At 42.0% G+C, this 21,286-nt stretch overlaps 1 protein-coding gene across 1 annotated transcript in view; it reads left to right on the forward strand.

Moving 5' to 3' along the window:
* The first annotated feature begins 201 nt into the window (after nt 1-201).
* Nucleotides 202-21,286, forward strand: part of TRPM5 (transient receptor potential cation channel subfamily M member 5) — a 51,775-nt gene continuing 30,690 nt past the window's right edge. The window contains exons 1-7 of the mRNA XM_081205090.1: nt 202-286; nt 15,728-15,798; nt 16,099-16,252; nt 17,150-17,330; nt 17,971-18,137; nt 19,107-19,287; nt 19,997-20,061. Of these exons, the coding sequence (XP_081061216.1) occupies nt 260-286; nt 15,728-15,798; nt 16,099-16,252; nt 17,150-17,330; nt 17,971-18,137; nt 19,107-19,287; nt 19,997-20,061 (846 nt within the window). The 5' untranslated portion in view covers nt 202-259. The remainder of the gene's footprint in view (nt 287-15,727; nt 15,799-16,098; nt 16,253-17,149; nt 17,331-17,970; nt 18,138-19,106; nt 19,288-19,996; nt 20,062-21,286) is intronic.

The raw sequence follows: 21,286 nt of genomic DNA on the forward strand, positions 1-21,286 counted from the left end.
TATTTGGATATACATTTATTTGACTGGGTTCCTCCTACCCATACCCTGGAAGCAGTGCTTGGTTTCCTTTTCCAGCAGGTGCTTATGTTGGTGTTAGGTGGCTGTTGTTTAAAAAAAATAAATTTTTTTTTTTTTAATGGGTAGGGTCACTTGGAAGGCTGCTTTGGTTAAAACAGAAACAGCTGCCTCCACAAGAGAAGGGGGAAAGGAATAATGCCTTAACTACCTGAAGCAGCTTCAGCATTGCAAGTACTGAATCATGTCCACCCCAAAAGATTGTCAGCAGGTAAGACAACTGAATGTTTTCAATGTACAGGCTACTATAGATTTAAGCGCATTTCTGCCGGCACTGAAGGTGATTAGATATTTGGTCATCTTGTGCACATATTTCAGTGAATGTCCAAAATGATGGAGGTTGTCAAACATCAGCACAGAATGCTACAAAGCAGCAGACATCTGATGAATTCCTAGAAATGCAGAGATAAACCAGTGAATGTGGCCTGTCACTTAATGGTCATTATTGTCAGTATTTACTTAATATCACTTTGGACATTGAACAGATACATATGGGAAAGGAACTGACAACATTCGCTCATGTTTGTTGACCATCTCTACCATTTCAGAGTTTCACAGTAGCATACTCTACATTTACACGCTACGAACATACTACAGCCAGCTGCATAATAGATAAAATACTTGACGCAGGTCACCATAGCAAAATATATTCAACAACAAATATGTGTGCGTGTGTGCCAGTAATAGTTCTCAACAGCCAGATTTGTTTTAATTTTAACAACTTCTTGGTTGGTTGGTTGGTTGGTTGGGGAATGAATTTACCCCCATTCTCTGTGACAGTTGCCTCCTCAATTGCTCTGCCTTCTCTTTTCCAGGTTGAATTTGCCCACTTTCCCACTTCCTTCCAATCTTGTTTTCCATTTCACTGACTGCCTTTCCCCCCTTCCTCTGAACACCTTCCTGTTTGTCTACATGCTAAAGTATGGTGCCCAGAACTGAACACATTAAATGAGATGAGAATGAAGAAATAATAAACCTCATTACCCGAGGATAGGGAGAGGGAATGATTTTGAACTGCAGGGGTGTACATTAGAATGAACATAAAGAAGGGTTTCCTACGATAAGAGCAGTCTGCAAATGGAATTGGTAGCTTAGAGAGGCTTCCTTGAGGGGCTCCTATTAAGTTGAAATAAGATCTATTTGGGATACTTTAATTGTAGTATGGTAATCTCAGATCAGGAAAGCTCCTCCAAGTCTGTGACTTGGATCATTTACACCCCACCCCATGGAGATGAACCCTAGCAAAAGCTGTACTTGTTAAATTTTGGTATAAGCAATTGGAGGGTCAATTTTCTATGCAGTTAATTTCTTGACATCACCACAGGAAAAGTGTGAGGTGCTTATAAGAAGGAGAGCTGGGCTCCTTCTGCAGCTGAAGATTACCTGTGAGCTTCATTTTAACACCATATTTGTCTTCATGCTGAAAAGCACAGCTGTCACACTCAGTTGTGCTGTTAATACACACAAAAACCACAATTTCAAAAATTCTAAGACCATGTTTCAGCTATACTAGACCGTAAGGTATCTTATAGTAAGACATGGTAGCATCTCTGGAAATCAGACCTAAGCAACACTTCACAATGCTTCTTTTTCATAAAGTAAAATGAAATGGTTGGGTTACAGCTGGGATAATCATAAACAGACATACCTCTTGGATACACACCAAAGCCCACTCCCCTTCCAATTATTGTATTTTAAATGAGGTTTTAAAAACTTTTTGTTATTTGGCTTTGAAGGGGTGCCTGCTTTTTGGTTTGTGTTTTATGAGTTTTTGGAGGGTGCAGGGTAGTTTTTTTGCCTGTTGGGGTCTGAAAGCTGTCAGCCCCCCCCCCATTCTGTGAAATGGGTATTTTGTGTGCCCATGATGATTTCCTAACTTTCTGAATGTGCCCCTGGGCACAAATACCGTATTTTTCGCTCTATAACACGCACCCGACCATAACACGCACGTAGTTTTTAGAGGAGGAAAATCCGTAGGCATGCCACCCGTAGGCATTCCCTCCATAACACGCACAGATATTTCCCCTTACCTTTTAGGAGGAAAAAAGTGAGTGTTATGGTGCAAAAAATACGGTAATTTGTGATCCCCTGGGTTACAACAATACTTTCATAAGCAGTTGTACAAAACAGAAGGAAGCAAATGGCAGCTAAACCAATCTTGGTTGCAAGGAGTGGTGTGCAAAGGGACTCAGATTTCAGCTGTTTTGCTCCATTTTAAAAACAAAGCAGATGAAGCTAACTCAGCAAGGGCTGTCATTTTAAAGCACGAAGCCTTTCTGCTTCATGCAAAAGAGGTCTACACATTTGTATACACTTCCTCCTTAAACCTGCATGTGAATACACATCCATAAATAAGCAGAATATTGTTGCTGTTTTACAAAAGAAAAAAAAGCCCAACTAGTTTTTCATCAACTGTGCAAACACAGACCTTCAAGAGAAACTATACAGAAGTAAAGAAAGTCAGAGCAGAATTATCGTGCTTACACTTATTGCATCAGTGGTAAGAATTCAACATGAACAATGTTGCATAGAACGTAGGACTGGAAAGTTTTGGGCTCAAATGCTTGCACAGGCCTAAAGTAAACCTGGTGTTCTGTCCCTTAAGCTAGCCTACCTCATAGGACTGGTGGGATAATTCTATGTGTATGCTACCTTGGTGGAGGAAAGATGAGATGTAAGTTTCATGAAATAATGTAAAGGGCTTTTCATTGGCTGAACTTTGCTGAAATAATGGGTGATTGAGCTACCATTCCATAAGTAATAAGAGGAACAATATAAAACCGATAAGTATTCTCTGGAAAATCTCTGCACATTTGCCAATCTCTTTCCTTGTGGGGCAAATAACAGGTGTGAGAAGAGTAATTCTCCTCAGGAAAATGGCAGGGAAGTCAGCCCCCACTCTGGCTGAAAAGAAAAAGGTGTATGAAAGAGGCAGGACCCTAAGCTGAAGTGTGATGGGTGAAGTAAACCGGGGGGGGGGGCGGAGAGAGAGAGAGGATATCAGAAAGAAAGGACAGGAATGAAAACACTGGACGTCCAAAGACCACTGTGTTGGTGTTTCTGATTTAACTATACAGATCTTGGCTGTAGGCTTCATAGGTCACCTGTTCCCAGCTTCAGATGGGTACACACACCCTCAAACCTGGCCCAAGACATTTTGTTGTATGAGACAAAATGGCGCCTCGTCCTTCTCCTCCACCACCACCACCTGAGGTGACTGGAGATGGCTCAGGGAGGCCCCGGTGTGCTGAAGGCAGAGGAGGAGAAAAATGGCCAGAAAGGAGCAGGTTGGGGCAGAAAGGCATGCTCCTCAGGAGCCTTCAGAGCCGAGGAGGAGGAGGAGTTGAGTCTCAGTGGGTGGGCAGCTGTTTCTGAGTGGCAGAGGGCTTTCCTTCTCAGGGGGTGACTGGGATGGTGACGGCAGCTCCTATCCACAGATGAAAGGAGAATGGCAAAGGCAGCCAATGCATGTAAGAACACTCCTCTTTTTCCAGATCTGCTGCTCCTCACAGCTGTCCCCACCCTGTCACCTGAGGCAACTGTCTCAGTGGGCCTAATGGGTTGGCTAGCCCTGAACCCCTCCTCCCCCGTTTCATTCCCACTTTTCCTTGATTCCAACCACTCCCATTTCCATATGCCTCTTTCATCCCCGTGTGTCAGCTTCATGAGAGCATGTAAGCAAATTTGGGCCAACTCACAGAAATAACAATAGTCAAATATCTCCAGCTATTCTTTGCCGTGTGACACTTTGAGAAATGAAGAGGCCAAGTGGGCTTTTATTTGCATCTAAATGTTTATACTGCATGCCAACGTGAGCTAAATGAAAAGAAAACCTTAGAAGGGATAATGTCTGTGCATTTGCCCAACAGCCAATTCTATAAACAGAAAAGTCATTGAGTCCTTGCCAGGCTGTGCCTATTTATCACCATCCCTATTCAGGAATAGGGAAGGGAATATCTTAGCAGAGATAGGAACGTAAGGAACTGCCTTATGCCAATTCAGATCATTGGCCTGTCTGGCCCAGCATTCCTTTGTCTACTAGGAAAGTTCTTCATCCTGCTCAGTATTGTTTGCGTTGACTGACAGCAGCTGATAAGAATTTCAGACCAGGGGTTTTCCCTGGAAATGCTGGGAATCTGCATGCAAAACCCTTGCCCAAAATAGGTCCAAGGAAGTCAGCAGTGAGAGAGTTCAGTGAAGCTGTCAAGTGGGCCTAGGCTTGGTGCCTGAGGCACTATGGGAGAGCAAGAATGAGCAGCCATATTGGTTCCTGAGACCCCTTGAAAATGACAGAGCAGCTGGTAGGCTTAGCTGCCTAAAAACAATTGGGGAAGGCAGCTTCCTTTGTCGTGGTGCTGCGGGTTGGGGCGGGGGATGGAGGTGAGAAAAGGCTTTGTGCCTGTGTTGGCATGCAAGAGAAATTCCTACCCCAATTAGAGCTTATGAACTAATTGGCAGCACACTCCCATTCCAGCAGCCAAAGCCAAACTGTAGCACCCTGCTTGTGGTTAACGCTTAGCTGGAATGAAATATTCAACGCAGCAATAGAGAAATTAAAATAATTATTTATTTGTCAGACAAATAAATGAGAGGCACAGTGGTATATGGTTACCAAGCTCTGGCCTGGCTCCTGCCATTATGGCCAGCCCTTATATTCCCTTAATCCAGCCCCCTTTGCTCCTCCTGTGGCTGCCTCTGTCCAATCAGCCTGGTTGGATTTCCTATTGGCTGATTGCTATATCCAATCCTAAAAGATACACCCACATCCTCCTGTCCTTATATGGAACACAAACAGCTATATATTGTTACATCTATAAATGACAAATAAGTAGTAATATATCTTACATGTGTCTCAACAAGGAATCTTAATTACCAGCTCACCTCTTGCCCTCCCTGCCCTATTGCCTTCTAAAACAAATGGTTAATCTTAAATTTTTATCTTAAACATATGTCAAGGATCTTGAGTTTCACATCAACATTGAAAGATATCCTTCATTTGAAGGTTTCTAAACAAATGTCTGACAGCTAATATATCAGGACAGCATTTGATGGCGTCTTCCTGTCTGGCAGGGGGGCTAAACTGCTGGCTGACTTAATTCCAGGATAAATACAACTCTTCTAGCATTTGTTAAATCCTTTGCATAATTACATTTAAGCCAATATATTTAAGCTAATATATTTCATACATTATCATAGGTAACCTTTTAAAAGAATAAAGCTTCTCAAAGTAGAAAGGAAGGAACTCAGTAAAAAAAACAGTTTTTAAAGAAGGCTCTTTAGTTTACACCTCCCCCTTTCACCCTCCTTTCCAGCCTCAAAATAAAATAGGAAGAAGCTTCTTTTTCCCCAGCCAAGCCAGTTGCCTTTTCTCTCAGTTTAAGAAAGAAACAGTTTTAAAAAGACTTCCCAAAAAAACCTCTCTTTCTCTGTCAGCTAGATGCTTCTCCCCATTTGCCTCTGGCCTTAGAAAATACAGCTCAAGGTTTAAGAGAGGCCCATGGTATCATTTTACTATTTGCCCATTCCTAATTATATTTATCTCTGCCTTTGTTATCTTCTGTAACATGTAGGGTCAGTGTCATTACTCAGTCTGTAATTTCAGCTTTTATGACTTTGAGAATTGCTTTCTGCTATCAATCAAAAGGGGCCCCTTGTCTAAGAGGAGGAAAACACTGTTTTCTTAAGCAGCTAGCCTTCTTGCCTGGCATGAAACATTTGAAAATCTACTTTTGAAAATCTAAGCCCTCTTTAATATACAAGTCCTGATCAAACATTAATAAAATGCAGGCTTATGCCTGATGCCTCAAAACAATCGCAGACAATTTATTTCCTCCATGGGCAGCTAACAAAGCACAGGATCATTCAGGCAGCCACCATGACTCAACTGGATCCCTTCTGCATTCGTTGTGAAGTATTTCTTAGAAAGAGGTTTTGAAAAGTGGTTCAACGAAGCCACACCAGCCTTTAGCCTGCCAGACCATTCAAAACAGAGGCCTTAAGTCTCTGAGTCAGGCTCAGGGCCAGGGTTTGTGCATGCTACTTACAAGTGTGCTGCCCCTCACATGGTCATTGCTATGGGCTTGTGTGCACCTGTACACATCTGTTGCATTTATGTGACTTTAAAGACCTGGAGGAAACCTTGAAACATTTATGTGACACTGACTTAAGCCAGGATGTGAAGAGTCAGGTTCTTCCCCTCTCATTGGCCAAAGCTGAAAATGAATATTAAAAAGCAAGGAATCTGTGGTAAATGTATTCAAAATTAGTATGAAAGCAGCTCAGAAGGAATGAGGTGCAAGGTAATGGCCAGGCCAAGATAAGGCCATCACGTTCGGATATTTAACAAAACATAAAATTTCCATCCAAGATGGCTGTCATCAGAAATGGAATGGGAGAATATCATAACATGCATTTTTTTTTAATCTGAATCCAGAATGCACGCCTTCCGGGATGCATTCATGGGCAATTCACGTGACCCATGCTGCACTCCAGCCCCCAAAAAGTGCTTTTGGGGGGCTAGAGCACAGCACAAAAGCATGTGAGATTACGGCCCCCAAAATGGCCACTGAGATCTTGCATGAAAAAATGGGGTGCCCCATTTTTTCCAGGGCACTTGGCAGGTATGGAATATTTTATTTCTTTCAGTGGAAAACAAATGGCTATACAGGGGAGCAGTGCTTCACGAGGTCCAATTACTGTTTGCCTGGGTGAATCATAGCCAGAAAAGACACAGTGTGGCCAGGCACAGGATTGTCACCTTTACTCAAAGGGTCTGGGCTGGCATCCTGGTGGGGCCCTAGAACTCTGGCAGGGCTCATCACTGGTGCCTGGTGCTTCAAGCAATGTCCAACAGCTCGATCTCGCAGCCATTTTGATTTCCCAGAATGCCCTGGAGTGTTGCTACCTCAGGGGATTTGTGGGAAATTAAAATAGGGATACCAATGGAGGTGAGGACCTGCAGACAAATAAAGGAGGAGGGCACTGTTTGCCCAGAACCTTGAAAATCTTGATGTGACTCGAAAGGAGGATAAATTCCAGTCAGAGAACATTGAAATGTTTAAATTAAAATATTCCCTGTATTTTTTTCTTCTTTTTTAAATAATATTTATTAAAGTTTCACAAACAATGAAGAGTTTCAAAATTTAAACATAAGAAAGACTACAAAAATGAAAAAATACAAAAACAAAACACATAAAAAATACACAATAAAAACAGTTAACAAAAGAAGGTAAGGAAAAAAGGAAAGGAAAGAAAAAAAACAAAGCAGAAAATAGATTAGTATTTTCAAATCTTATACTTCCTTCACTAGTTTCTTGACCTCCTCACACCTCCCATTTTGTATTCCAGTTCAAATATTAAATTCAGCAAGTCCTTACCCTCTAGCATTTATCCTCACTCAAGATATTAACCTATTATAAATATCAATTTTCCAGTTATTAATCCTTATTTACATTTTCTTAACAATCTTTTTACCAATACTACTTATTTTCCATCAGACATCGTTTTAACATTCCTTAATTTTACAGTGCTTCTGCAAGTAGTCTTTAAATTTATTCCAGTCTTCCTCCACCAACTCTTCTCCCTGGTCACGAATTCTACCAGTCATTTCTGCCAATTCCATGTAGTCCATCACTTTCATCTGCCATTCTTCCAATGTGGGTAGCTCCTGTGTCTTCCAATACTTCGCAATGAGTAGTCTTGCTGCTGCTGTTGCATACATAAAGAAAGTTCTATCCTTCTTTAGCACCAATTGGCCGACTATGCCCAGGAGAAAGGCCTCTGGTTTCTTCAGGAAGGTATATTTAAATACCTTTTTCATTTCATTATAGATCATCTCTCAGAAAGCCTTAATCCTTGGGCACGTCCACCAAAGGTGAAAGAATGTACCTTCAGTTTCTTTACATTTCCAACATTTATTATCGGACAAATGATAGATTTTTGCAAGCTTGACTGGTGTCATGTACCACCTGTAAATCATTTTCATAATATTCTCTCTTAGGGCATTACATGCCGTAAATTTCATACCTGTGGTCCACAACTGTTCCCAGTCAGCAAACATAATGTTATGTCCAACATCCTGTGCCCATTTAATCATAGCAGATTTTACCGTTTCATCCTGAGTATTCCATTTTAACAGCAAGTTATACATTCTTGAAAGTATCTTAGTATTGGGATCTAGCAATTCTGTTTCCAACTTTGATTTTTCCACCTGGAAGCCAATTTTTTTATCTAAATTGTATACCTCTCTTATTTGGTAATAATGAAGCCAATCTCGCACTCTATCTTTTAATTTCTCAAAACTCTGCAATTTCAATTTGTCTCCTTCTTGCTCTAGAATCTCCCAATATTTTGGCCACCTAGCCTCCATATTGAGCCTTTTTTGAGCTTTTGCCTCCATTGGTGACAACCACCTTGGGGTTTTATTTTCAAGTAAGTCTTTATATCGTATCCAGACATTGAACAGTGCTTTCCTGACAATATGGTTTTTAAATGCCTTATGTGCTTTAACCTTGTCGTACCACAAATATGCATGCCACCCAAAAACATTGTTGAAACCTTCTAAATCCAAAATGTCTGTGTTCTCAAGAAGCAGCCAGTCCTTCAACCAGCAGAAGGCTGCTGATTCGTAATAGAGTTTAAGGTCTGGCAGGGCAAACCCCCCTCTTTCTTTTGCATCAGTTAGTATTTTAAATTTTATTCTGGGTTTCTTGCCCTGCTAGACAAACTTGGAAATGTCTCTCTGCCACTTCTTGAAACAGTCCATTTTATCCAAAATTTGTAACGATTGAAACAAAAACAACATTCTTGGCAATACATTCATCTTAATAACAGCAATTCGGCCCAACAAGGAAAGCTTCAAGTTTGACCATATTTCTAAGTCCTTTTCGACGTCCGACCAACATCGTTCGTAATTGTCCTTAAATAAGTTCCCGTTTTTAGCTGTCATATTAATCCCCAAATATTTCACCTTCTTGACCACTGTTTAAAATATTCCCTGTAGTCAGGGCTTTTTTTCACCAGGAACTCAGTTCCGGAACATCTTAGGTGGGCACCATTGCCATTCTAAGAGAACAAGGGAGGCATTCATGGCACCTCTTTTTCTAGAAAAATAGCACTGCCTGAAGTGATACATTAAAAAGTATAGAAGTGAAGGAAGCCGCTTACTTCAGTAGTCAGAAACTAGCTAAGTGGCAACCTAGATTAGAAAGCCTTAATAGCAGAGTTGCCTCTGAACTGCCTGTGGTAAATGCAAAAGGCATTGAAAGAGCTTGGGGAGGCCACGAACGCAGTTACTCCTAAGTATCTCTTCAGAGATTATAATAAGCAGATCACATGAAAACTGATTCACATACTGAGGTTACCAGTGGGTCTAGGTTATGTTGAGTCATGCCCTGATGTGTAGGCGGCACTGGCTACTTTGTTTTTCCGACGGAGGTTAACTCGTCAGACTAGTTTGCGATAGTTGGTAGCCTACTGCGTTTTAGTACCATAGCATACTTGGGTGGCCTCATTCTTCCCAGGGATATTCGAGTTTTCCTTCCCATTAATTAGCACACACTTCCTATAAAAGGAAATGGATGAACCTTTAGGTATCTAGGGCAGTGTGATCACTATAAATACACTGCTCTTTTAAAAAGGTAACGTGACTGAAGCTGTTCCTTGAATCAGGAGATTACTGCGGTTGCATATAGGATACTTAAACGAAAAATACATGAAGGTGTTGGGGGTTTTTTGGGAGGGGGGTAAATATTCTTGATTTTCCAGCGTGCAGAACAGTCTCACAACACAGGCCTCTTCTTCCCATATTGATTTCCAGCCCCTTCAGCCACAGGCATCTTTGAGATGCTCATTGTAAGGCATGCTGTGCATTTTGGAGAGCAGAAAGGCTAGTAAAGGAAGGTAGCATCTCTTTGAACTGGGGTAGCTAACAACAACTTATGCCTGTGTATGGCCCTCAAATTGGTTTGTTGTGCTCCCCAGTCACTCCCCGAAATGTGTCACTTTTAAAAAAAAAATATTTTTTGGACTGCTGCTATAGGTCTCCAGCTGTGTTGTCAAATTATTATTTTTAGTGCTTTTAAAAAATAATAATAATGTAGATTTTTTAATAGACTGATCCCTTAGGTTGTCTGCTGTGATACTGTTATTATTACTATTACTTTGCTGACTGCTTCCTGTTGTGACACAGGGACGCCAAAATATTGTGTGACCATCCAAGACCCAAGATCTGCCCATTTTAAATAAAAATGAACGTTTTAATATCACCCCCCCCAAAAAAAAATGTTCCCATATGTACATAGGAAAACGGAAAGCTCCCTTATATTGACTATTGATCCATTTAGTTTAGAATTTCTTATACTGACTGGTAGCGACTCTCAAGGATGTCAGGCAGCCAACACTCCCAGTGCTACCTGAAATAAACCCAGGGCCTTCTGCACAAGACACAGATGCCCCCATCCCTGTGCTGTGGTACCCCAATGTGATGCCCAAATGATTTTTGTAGCCCCTCAATGCCCCCCCCCCAACGTATATAACGGCAGTTTAAAAAACAGAGGCAAAAGGACTCCATAAAACTGAGTGCAATCCAGTTAAAAATAGTTCAGCAGCTTGATAAAATAGAGGCACCAAGGAAAAGGCAACCCAAATATATACCTTTTAAAGGCCTCTTTGAAGGCTTGTACTGTCAGGGCCATTTGTAATTCATTTGTAAGGGAGTTCTACAACCCAGGAGATGCTCTTGCTTAAAGACGATCTTTCTTCTAGCAAGCGGAGGCAGCTCTCGTGTATTAAATTGTAATTTATCTCGCACTTCCTTCAGTATCTAAAAAAGGCATCTATATTGAGGTTTTGACAGCCAGCAGTCAATTAACTAAAAATGAAAAGCAGGTAATTAACCAATTAAAATTCTGTAATCAGTTCACAGCCCCAGTGCTCCTACATTTTGAGCCAATGAAGCATTTTAGTTCCTGGGCAGAATAAATCTGGGGGGGGGGGAGATAATGTGGTACAGGTGTAACGTAGTACACCTGTAACTAAAGTGCTGCCTACACCTTCCCAAGTGCTGCTCTAAGATGCCACCTGGTGGTTGTTTCTGAATGCTGCTGTACACTGAAGTAGGAAGGGGAGGGAGGAGGAGGGGAACGGACTGCAAGGCACAGGAACAGGGGGAACTGACTATGGCAGTAGTGGATAAACTCATACGTGGAAAAGCAAAGGAACTGGATATTGTGAGCTAGGCTCAGTCCTAGTGGTACAGAACACAGAAAGATGGGGGGATTATGAGGTTCAAAACACAGAAATATGGAGTGATTGTGGGGTTCAGAGCAGCAGAAATTAGAAGCCATGAAAGGCGGAATGGGACTACAGTGGTACCTCGGGTTACATACGCTTCAGGTTACATACTTCAGGTTACAGACTCCGGTAACCCAGAAATAGTGCTTCAGGTTAAGAACTTTGCTTCAGGATGAGAACAGAAATCGTGCTCCGGCGGTGCGGCAGCAGCAGGAGGCCCCATTAGCTAAGTGGTGCTTCAGGTTAAGAACAGTTTCAGGTTAAGAATGGACCTCTAGAACGAATTAAGTACTTAACCCGAGGTACCACTGTATCATTAGGCTGCCAAAATTGGTTGCCCATAAGAGTGTGGAAAGCGAGCAGCGCCACTGTGCTTCCTGACAAGGGTTGTACTGAGAACAGCTGTAATTATTATTATTATTATTATTATTATTATTATGCATTCAGGCCTTTCTTGATGACATCTCTGTCTCTCTCTGGCATTCTGATTTGTTTGTGAGGCAGTTATATAACACTGATGGTGCATTCGCCCTGATCTGCTCCTGGTGAGTTGTCATTACTCATTCATTCATCCCACACTTTCCAGTACATTTTCCCATCAGTTTCCAAACTGTGAAAAGTCCTGTTTCTTTTTCGATGGGGATTTGTTGCACTAGGGTGGCAGAGCCCTTTAATCCAATTTAATTGGAGAAGCCAGGTTTCGGAATGCTCTTAGATCCCTCTTGCAAAACAGCAACAATTAGAAAATGGAAATAAATGGGATGTCAATGTGTTTTGCATCATTACCAAAAATAAGTCTGGTTCCTTCAAAGGGAGCCACAATAACCTACCCTGCCATTTGCATCCGTGAGTCATTTGCAATGACTGTTTGCTTGTTATTTATCAAACATGTTAAATTTGTATCTTATCTTTCCCACCAAATGATGTTCAGGGTGGCTAACAGCAACAATACACGTACAATGACACAGCAATAAATGTAACAACACAAATCAGGTAGAGCATCACTAAAAAAATTAAAAACAAATTACAACATACTTACAAATCAGTTTATGGTTCAAAGTCCTGTCTAAATAAAGAGGTCTTTAACTGCTGGCAGAAAGTCATCAGAGATGGAGCTAGCTGGACCCCTCTTGGTAAGAGACCCTAGACATTTAGAGCTACCACAGAGAAGGCGCCATCTTGAGTTACCACCACATGAGCATCAGATGTTTGTGGGGCAGACAAAATGGCCTCTCCCAAGGATCTATGGACATCACTGTTAGTTTGACAGGAGCACTTGCTCCTGTTGTTTTTTATTTCAGGGGTTTATTACAGCTCAGCAGCAGTCATCTTTCTCCACCAATCTTCCTCCTCAACAATACCAATTATTTTCATTTCACAATATTATCACACAACTTGTAATGGTTAATCTCTTGCTCTGGAACAGAATCATGTTTCAGGGTGGTGCTTAATATGTCTTTTGGATTAACACAGGCCTACCTGAATCCCTGAAAATTAACCAAAAGCTGCTAAATTAAGTTCACTGCATTCCGTGCTCAAGTAAAAGAAAATATGCCTGAGCATTTTCTACTTTTTTTTTAAGAGGACAGGAAATTTTGGGGGCAAACATATAGATACTATTATTAAGCTGTTCATGAGGAAAGAAAAAGAAAGATGATAGTATTCCAACCATTTCTACTTTTAGCTTATTTTGTTAAAGAAGAGGGATACAATAATGACAAAAGCAGCCCTGTTCAGGCAACATAGATATGCTGGTTACGCATGGAGACATGAGGGTAGTGTTGGGATTGTATCTGAAAGTACACCCTTCTATATAGGAGGAGAAGGCTATTGATAGCTACCAGGCATGAGGGCTGGAGGCAGTAATGATTCTGAATACCAATTTGCCACAGGAGAGAAGAGTGCTCTTGTGTTCAAATCCTGCTTGCTGGCTTTCCACAAGCATCTGATTGGCCACTGTGAGAACAGAATGCTAGACTAGATGGGGCATTGGCATGATCCATGTTCTTATGTACATTCATGGTAATCTCTGGCTGGAATTTACACATATACAACATATTGTACTTCCAATCTGTACCTTGTGTGTACTTTGAATGTGTGAGTGCTATGTTCAGAAGCTATTATGGATATGCACAGAAGAACAGGGCCAACAGAAACCATTTTGAACCCCCCTTGCCATGCTTAGTCAGCATGAATATGTTTACTCAACAGGATAAACAAGCTAATTTCTATAGCTGACACAGGGCCATTTGCTGTGGATCACTTTCGTTCTTGTCTTCTGGGAAGGTTTCCTTCCTTTTCTGGCTCTTCCCTCACCGTGTTCATTTGTTTTGATTTGAATCAGATGGCCTTCACTGAAGCTTAGTCACATCATTGTGTAAATACAGGCTGAAGAAATGGCAGGCCCCCAAAGAGACATTAAAAAAAGAAAAAAGAGCAACAGTACTGTCAGCAACAAAAGCCAGCTCCTTCCAAGGCCAATTTGCGATCCAAAACCAAATACTGTGAAAATTCGTTGCAGAACCATGTATGTGCACTAGGAAATATCAGTCTAGTATTTTGGCCATAGATAACTTTACAGGCTCCAGTTGCAATAAATAAGTAGTACTGCTGATTTATCTTCTCCCTGGACAAAGTATTGTATGTGTTCAATCTTCTTCTGTAAACTATTTTGTATGTGTCATTCAGCCCACATCATAAATAACCCTTGTGAATGAAATTCACCATTAATTTGTGCCGTATCTCTCATCTGTATAGAGCTGTCAAATTATTGCAGTTCTATCCCTACCATCTTATCCACGCCCTAGTGTCAGGAGCTCGTCCTACTCTTGAGTAGGACCCTGGCAGAGACACATGCCCGACTGGCATGTTCCCTCCCTCCTGGTTGATGGTTCAGGAGCTCCATATGCTTTCTTCAGCCTGAACATCACAGCGACCAATGCCAACAGACATTGGCACACTTAGGGATCTGCAGAGTCTTTGCAGCTTGTGTAACAGACCTCAGCAACTCAGCATTTTGGCTAATCTACTTTATTTACACATAAACACACATGGAGCACTGCAACATGGCTCCCTCTCTCTCTAGCATCAGAAAGCAAAGAGTGAAAGAACAAAGGACAATAGTCCCACTTCATGGAACACAGTAACACAAACATCCTGTCTCCGTGACTTCCCACTCTGTGGAGTCAAAACATACACCCATCATGTGAAAGACAACAATCCTATGACTGCAATCACGGAGCAGGAATTCTAACACCTAGTTCCTAAAATCTTACACAATAAAACAAAAATAAACCTGGAAGATTATGCATGTTCCTCTGGTCTAAAACAGGATATCGTTATGATTCTTTCCCTTCATTCCCTGGGCTGTGAGAAGTTCCAGGGGCACAGCACTTACCCAGGTTTGGTTTTCTTTGGAAGGAGGCCACTAGTGGCTTCTGGAAATTTTGTAATGTTTGAGCTTATTTATAAATATGCATGTGGAGCTCAAGTGAGGGCACAGCTTAAGCACTCCAACAGAGAACTAAATCCATTACCTCTCATCAGATCTTGAGCGAGGGACTGGCAGCATGCACACACATACACACACCACTTACAATCAGTGCTATTTTTCCAGAAAAAAGAGGTGCCGAAATTCACTATGAACACCTCCCTTGTTCTCTTATAATGGTGCCCACATGAAGGGTGCCAGAACTGAGTTCCAGTGAGTTCCAGCTGAAAAAAGTCCTATTTACAATATTTCATATTCTGTCATCTCTCTCCCTTTCTCTGACTCCCACTTTAAAAGTGTTTCTATTACGCTTTGTTTGTGACTCGCTTGCCACCTCCCTCTGGCTGGAGGTAGTGCTGTCTTGAGCAACAGCTGCAAAGGATTGCCTTTAAACATGCAGTCTCCTCTTCTGGGTACCTCCAGACTATCACTCTTTTGCAGGAGGGATTAAAGCACATACTTTAAATTAAGGTTTGAACAATTCAAATTGAAGTGCTCTGTCACCCTAATTGCAAAACACCTACTTCGGAAAAAGAATCAGTGCGGAAAACGACAGGAGAATCCACTGAAAAGTGTGGGATAAACATGACTAATGGGAAAATGAAGAAAAAACACTCACAAACAAATCAGGATGAATGCTCATTGCTGGATAATCTCCCCACAAACAAATTAGAATGGATACTCAATAAAGATTGGCTACAACCTCCAGATAAGCTTTGTGTAAGCAAATCAGGATGACTGCTCAATAAGCCGATTGTCGTAGGAGACCTCTTAACTGGTTTCTTTTTTCAATAATGTTACTGTGAAATATTAGTAACTAGAATGCTGTAAACTAAATATAGCTTGACTTCTTTTCTCTCCCCTGCCCAGAATATTGTTCTCCAAGCCTTTAGAAGAAGAGAAAGCATCTCAAATGATAACATGGACTTAAGTGGTAAAGTGTAAGTTCATTTGTGACGATCTTAAAGAATTAAGAAAAAGGCAGCAAGTATGGTTTAAAAGTGTCTTTTGTTCTTCAGCCATGCATACATACGAATTCAGATGCACATATATAACATAAAATGCATTAGATCATGTATGCACTTTATATATAGCCATGTAAATGCTCCTAAAATAGTGAACTTGAGCCATCACGATTACATTCACATTTTTAAAAATATGACTTTGGATGAAATTCCATTACACTTTTGTTATAAAGCCCCATCATTGAAGTCACTCATCTTTTAATTATCTTACTTCAGGGAAGCCAGTCAGGCTGATGATCCCTCAGTGGTCCCAAAGGAGCACTCACAAGCAAAACTGCACAATAATGAGAAAGAAGGAGCTTTTCAAAGGGAATTGCCATATTGCACAGGAGAAATCGACTTCATGGCTTCTGGAAAGAAACGTGGAAAGGTAGCACAAAACCTCTCACTGGGGGGGGGACATGAAGGTCTTTTAAGATGGGAATTCTACTATTTTTACTCTAAAAATCTTATTTCTTTCATCCTTTGTATATTTTTGTACTTTGTGCTAACATTCAAGATATGGGATCAACTCTGCGAAGAAGCTCTAAAAACACATTTGAAACAATTCACATACCTAAAAACAAAACAAAACAAAAACCAGTGATCTCAGATACAATGAGCCTGTGATTCACAAAACATTTAAGTCAGGACATTTACCTTTCAGCAGGTGTGCACCTTGATCTTGATCTTATACATAGTTGCTTAGTAGTCACCCCTGCTACATCTGATGGGTTTTTACTGCCTAATGAATCTACTCAGGGGACTGCCTTCTCCATGGGTAGAGAGGGAGTTCTGCAGGCATAGTCTATGGGCAAAGCCCACCCATCACATGATAACAGAAAGCTACTGGTGCTATTCTGCTGGTGAAACACCATAGGAAATTGGTTCAAAAATGGGGTATGCTAAGGGCAGATTAGGGGAGGCCTTGGATGTCCCAACATGCCCCCCGCAAAGGCAAAAAACTACTCCAGACCTGGAGCTGGCACAGTCATCCACTCCCCCTCATTCATGTCAATGGGAGAGACACCAAAGGGAAAACACTTGGGGAGGGATGGGAAAAGTTGCCCTCCACCTTCTGCTCTGGTAGGAGCAAGCAACAGGACACAGCTGTTCCTCCACTGAAGGATCTCCCAGCCATTTTCTGGGTCATTTTCTGTTCTGCTTTTGGCAGTAAACTATCTTGAGCTAGCCCAAAGCATGTGAAAGGCAGAGCGGCTTTTGACTTGACTTCTAGAGTTCCCTGTGGCGCTCACCTCTTTTCTGAATGCCCCTTTCTTGGTTACAGTTTATTAAGGTGCCATGTGCCATCCACCCTGGAGTTATATTTGACGTCATGATTAACAAGTGGAACCTTCCTGCTCCCAACCTGGTTGTCTCTTTAGTAGGAGAAGAAGAGAACTTTCAGATGAAACCTTGGCTGCGTGACACCTTCAGAAAAGGACTGGTGAAGGCTGCGCAAAGCACTGGTCGGTTCCACACCGTGAAATGGGAAAGTAGTTGTTTACATCCCTGTCAAATATGATTCCTACTTAATAAGGGGGAAATTTCCTAAAAGTTCTGCATGTTAATAGTGGCTCAGCTTTTTATCAAAAGAGTTCTACCCCTGTTTATTCAATATGATAAATCTTTCTGAAAACTAGGCCATGTGAATGAGTCAACATCAGATTATCAACATGGCATGATTCAAGCATAAGTAGTATCATTTGTTTGAGTCACAGCTCCCCTTGTTTTTAAGCATATATTTAATCCAATGTTTTGCTCCTGAGCTATAGAGAAATAACCATTGAAAGAGAGGGTACATCCTGGTGTAAGGGGGGGGGGGTGTTTGAACTGCAGGTTAACCTGGAATATACTTATTTGTCATCCCAGATTTGTGAGCCTGGCAGCATGCATGTCACCAACACAAGCCATTCTTAACAGATTGTTTAAGGTCAGTTTAGAGGGAATGTAGGATGGTGCTGGCATCGGAGCATTTGAGCTGAGATTTGAACTTTGCCAAAATTCAACCCTAGCTAGCAGGACCATGATGGGAATTGTCATCCAAAAACCTGAATACCCAAGTTTGGGAAGCCCTTAACATCTTACGCTTGTAAAATTTTGTTTCAGGTGCATGGATCTTTACCAGTGCCTTGCGTGTTGGAATAACAAAACATATAGGGCAAGCGGTTCGGGATCACATGCTGGCAAGTACTTCCTCCACAGTAAAAGTGGTTGCGATAGGAATAACTTCACTGGGGAAAATTCGCCACAGAGAACTTCTGGATAATGCCAAGGTATATTTTCCGCCGAGGAAAACAGAGAAAGGATGTAGAAGTTTTGCCTGAAAACAATTGTAACCCTTGGGTCCCATTGACCAGGTGGCAGAATAGTGCTGTGCAGACTCCCTAAGTCACAAATCAGTTCTCAGGGTTTGTTGGATAGATTTTCATTTTACTGCCATGCATGCACATATATTTATATAGCGTGCGCACACAAACATCATGGGTTTTTGAGCGTTAATAGTAAGACTTTACAGCTTTATACCTGAACAGAGAATGCAAACTCCTGTCCTTCCTATACTGTACTATCTGGTGAATGTGCTTTGAAGCCTGCATGAGCCACAACCCTGGTAATGCACGTTCCTGATTGCACAGGCAGGGGTGTTCCGAGGCGGAGGGCAATCTGCCCCGGGTGCTATTCCAAAGGGGGGGCACACAAAATGCCGACCCCCAATTGGCACCTCCCAGGTTGCGCACCACTCGCTATGCACCCCCTGGGACTCGCGCCACACACCCCGTAGGCGGCGCACCCCCCAGGACACACGCCACTCCCCCTCCGATGTGTACTGGAGCAGGCTGCTCCGCCTCTGCGCACAGGAGCTCCTAAACACATGCAGCTGAACACATGCAGAAGTGCCCGTTAGACCTCCTTCCTCAGACCAGACAACTCAGGGAACTGTGGTTTGTTTAAACTCTAGTTAGTGAGAACAAGCGAGGAGCTAACCGTGGTTCTGGTTTCTGCACAAGCTACAATTTAAACAAGCCGCAGGTCTCTGTGTTCAGTTGTCATAGGGAACTGTGGTTTGTTGAAAACTGTAGGAGATGCTTCTAATCTTTTACTCTGGCACTCAATAGAGAAGAGGGGTGAGCATGTGACCCTGATGCATGCTGCAGCTCATCCACATTGTGGGAAGCCATGGTTTCCCACTAGGCTTGAACCAGACCAATGTTTTCATACAAAAAACAATCTCTCCTTTTCCCTAGGATGACAGCCTTATAAGCTACAAATCTGACCACAGTGCCCAAGGTCCTCTATATTTTCTTGACAACCACCACTCTCATTTTATCTTGGTGGATGAAAAAGACCCGAATGAGCTGGATGGGACTACAAGGCTACGTCTCACCTTCGAGAAACACATTTCAGAACAGCGCACTGGCTACGGAGGTGGGCAGATGTGTAAAAGGAAAGATGAGACCTAGATTATTTTATTACTTGGGTTCCTTGCAATTACAAGGACATTTGCTTAAATACAGATGATAGGATTATTATTTATAATAGTCTACTACTGATATCATATATATATTATCTTGCCTTTTATTATCCCAGCAAAGATTAAATGGACCCCATTTCCCAATAAATTAGTTGTCTTTTCATTTGCCTTCCCTTACTCTTATCAAATTTGTCAGTCTGACCACATAAGCCTGAGGAGATTTCACCCCTCCCATTGCCGTCTCCCAGGCTTTAGATAATCAAAAGTCAGTAGAGGGTGACAGAGGGCTTTTCTGTTTTTGACAAATCACTATTTTGGTTGCTTTTAACAAGTGAGCTGGCAGTTCAAAATCCTCCTCTAGTATAACACCCTTAAGATATCCAAACAATATCCAGCAAGGAGTCTGAAGAGCACAGAAGGCTAATAGCATTCAATGCAATTTCTGGTGGCTGAATGTAGGATAGGATAACCTTACAATGGATATCCCCATACTATGTCATTATCTTTTAACTATGTATAAAAAATATACCATAGCCTGTTGTTGTCCTTGCCGGGGAGAAGCAGGGTTGATATGCTTGCAGATGGGGGAAACAAATGAACAGCTGAGATAATAGAACTGCATAGATTTTATTAACTTAAATATTTAATCCTCTATTGATCTAGGAACAGGCAGCATTGAAATCCCTGTGCTCTGCTTGCTTGTGAATGGAAGACCGAACATACTCGAGGTAAAGAGCCAATCATCTTGTTTAAATAAGAGAGGAAGCTATTTAAGCAAATATTCAGGTGCCTTACACTTAGCCGAACAGTGTGCAAGACACGAAATGTAGACCAAGAAAAATAATGGCTCCAAGCCTGCTTTTTTTGCTGATAAGTGACAGAAAAAGATTCAAAAGTCACAGAGGGACCGCACTTTTATTGGGAGTAACTCAAATGTTCCAAAATAGTGAGCAAGCCTTTGAGTTCTCTAGAACTTATCTGTAGGCTGGATAGTTAATAAAACAAGAGAGGAAGGAGAGAAGGAGTTGGACACAATGTTGAAGTCCAAAAAGCTAAAGGCGGCTCAACAGGTAGATTCACCTCTGTTTGGTGCAGACAAAGGCACCACCAGCACACAGCACAGGGATTGCCCACACTTCTGCTTGTTCCATGCCTAGAAAGCATAGGTCCAAGAAGTTTTATGTTTGCGCCATCTCTTTCCCCAAGAAAACCCGCTCTTTAGCGCTGGATCGGAGCAAATGTCAATCCACCGAAAACCCGACTGATGTTTTCTCCAGTTCAGCGGTAAAGATCGGGTTTCCCAGGTGAGAAGTAGCAGGGCAAGTGGAAGTCTGGACGAGGCTATAGCTGAGTATGAGCCAGAGTTCCTTGTAAGGTATGTTTATGTGGTTGCCAGCTAGTGACCAAAAGGCAAAGGGGTTTTTGAGAAAAAGCGGGAACAGAACATGCTCGAGGCCCATCTTCTTGGGAGTTGTTCAAAGATGGATGCCAGACTGGAAACTGTGCTACAGAAACCAAGAAATAAAACCAGCTATTGTTCATCTTACAGTTCCAGCATGGCCCCCTGCTCTTGACAGCTGTGGGAAGCCCTTTAATTTGTTTTGAATTTTGTTTTGGGCCCAACTCTGAAAGGAATGTGGGGCCCTGGCAGCTGGACTTACCAGCTGGATTCAGTTCATGGCATCTCCAAGAAATGCTGAGAAAGACTCCTGCCCAGAGCCCCGGGGAGCTGCTGCCAATCATGGCAGACAGTACTCAGCTAGACGTACCAATCATCTGACTCGATATAAGATGAGCTTCCTATGTACTGTCACCATTTACATTCTCCCCCACAATGTGGCGCCAGTGATACAGAAAGGGGAAATTCAAATGACACTGGCAAAAACAGTGTCATGGGCCTGGCATCCTTGTCAGTGGCATTGCTGCTATGCCAGTCGTTCAGAAAGAGCAACC

This window comes from Podarcis bocagei (genome assembly GCF_964188305.1).
Source record: "Podarcis bocagei genome assembly, chromosome: 1".
In the NCBI taxonomy this organism is placed as follows: Eukaryota; Metazoa; Chordata; class Lepidosauria; order Squamata; family Lacertidae; genus Podarcis; species Podarcis bocagei.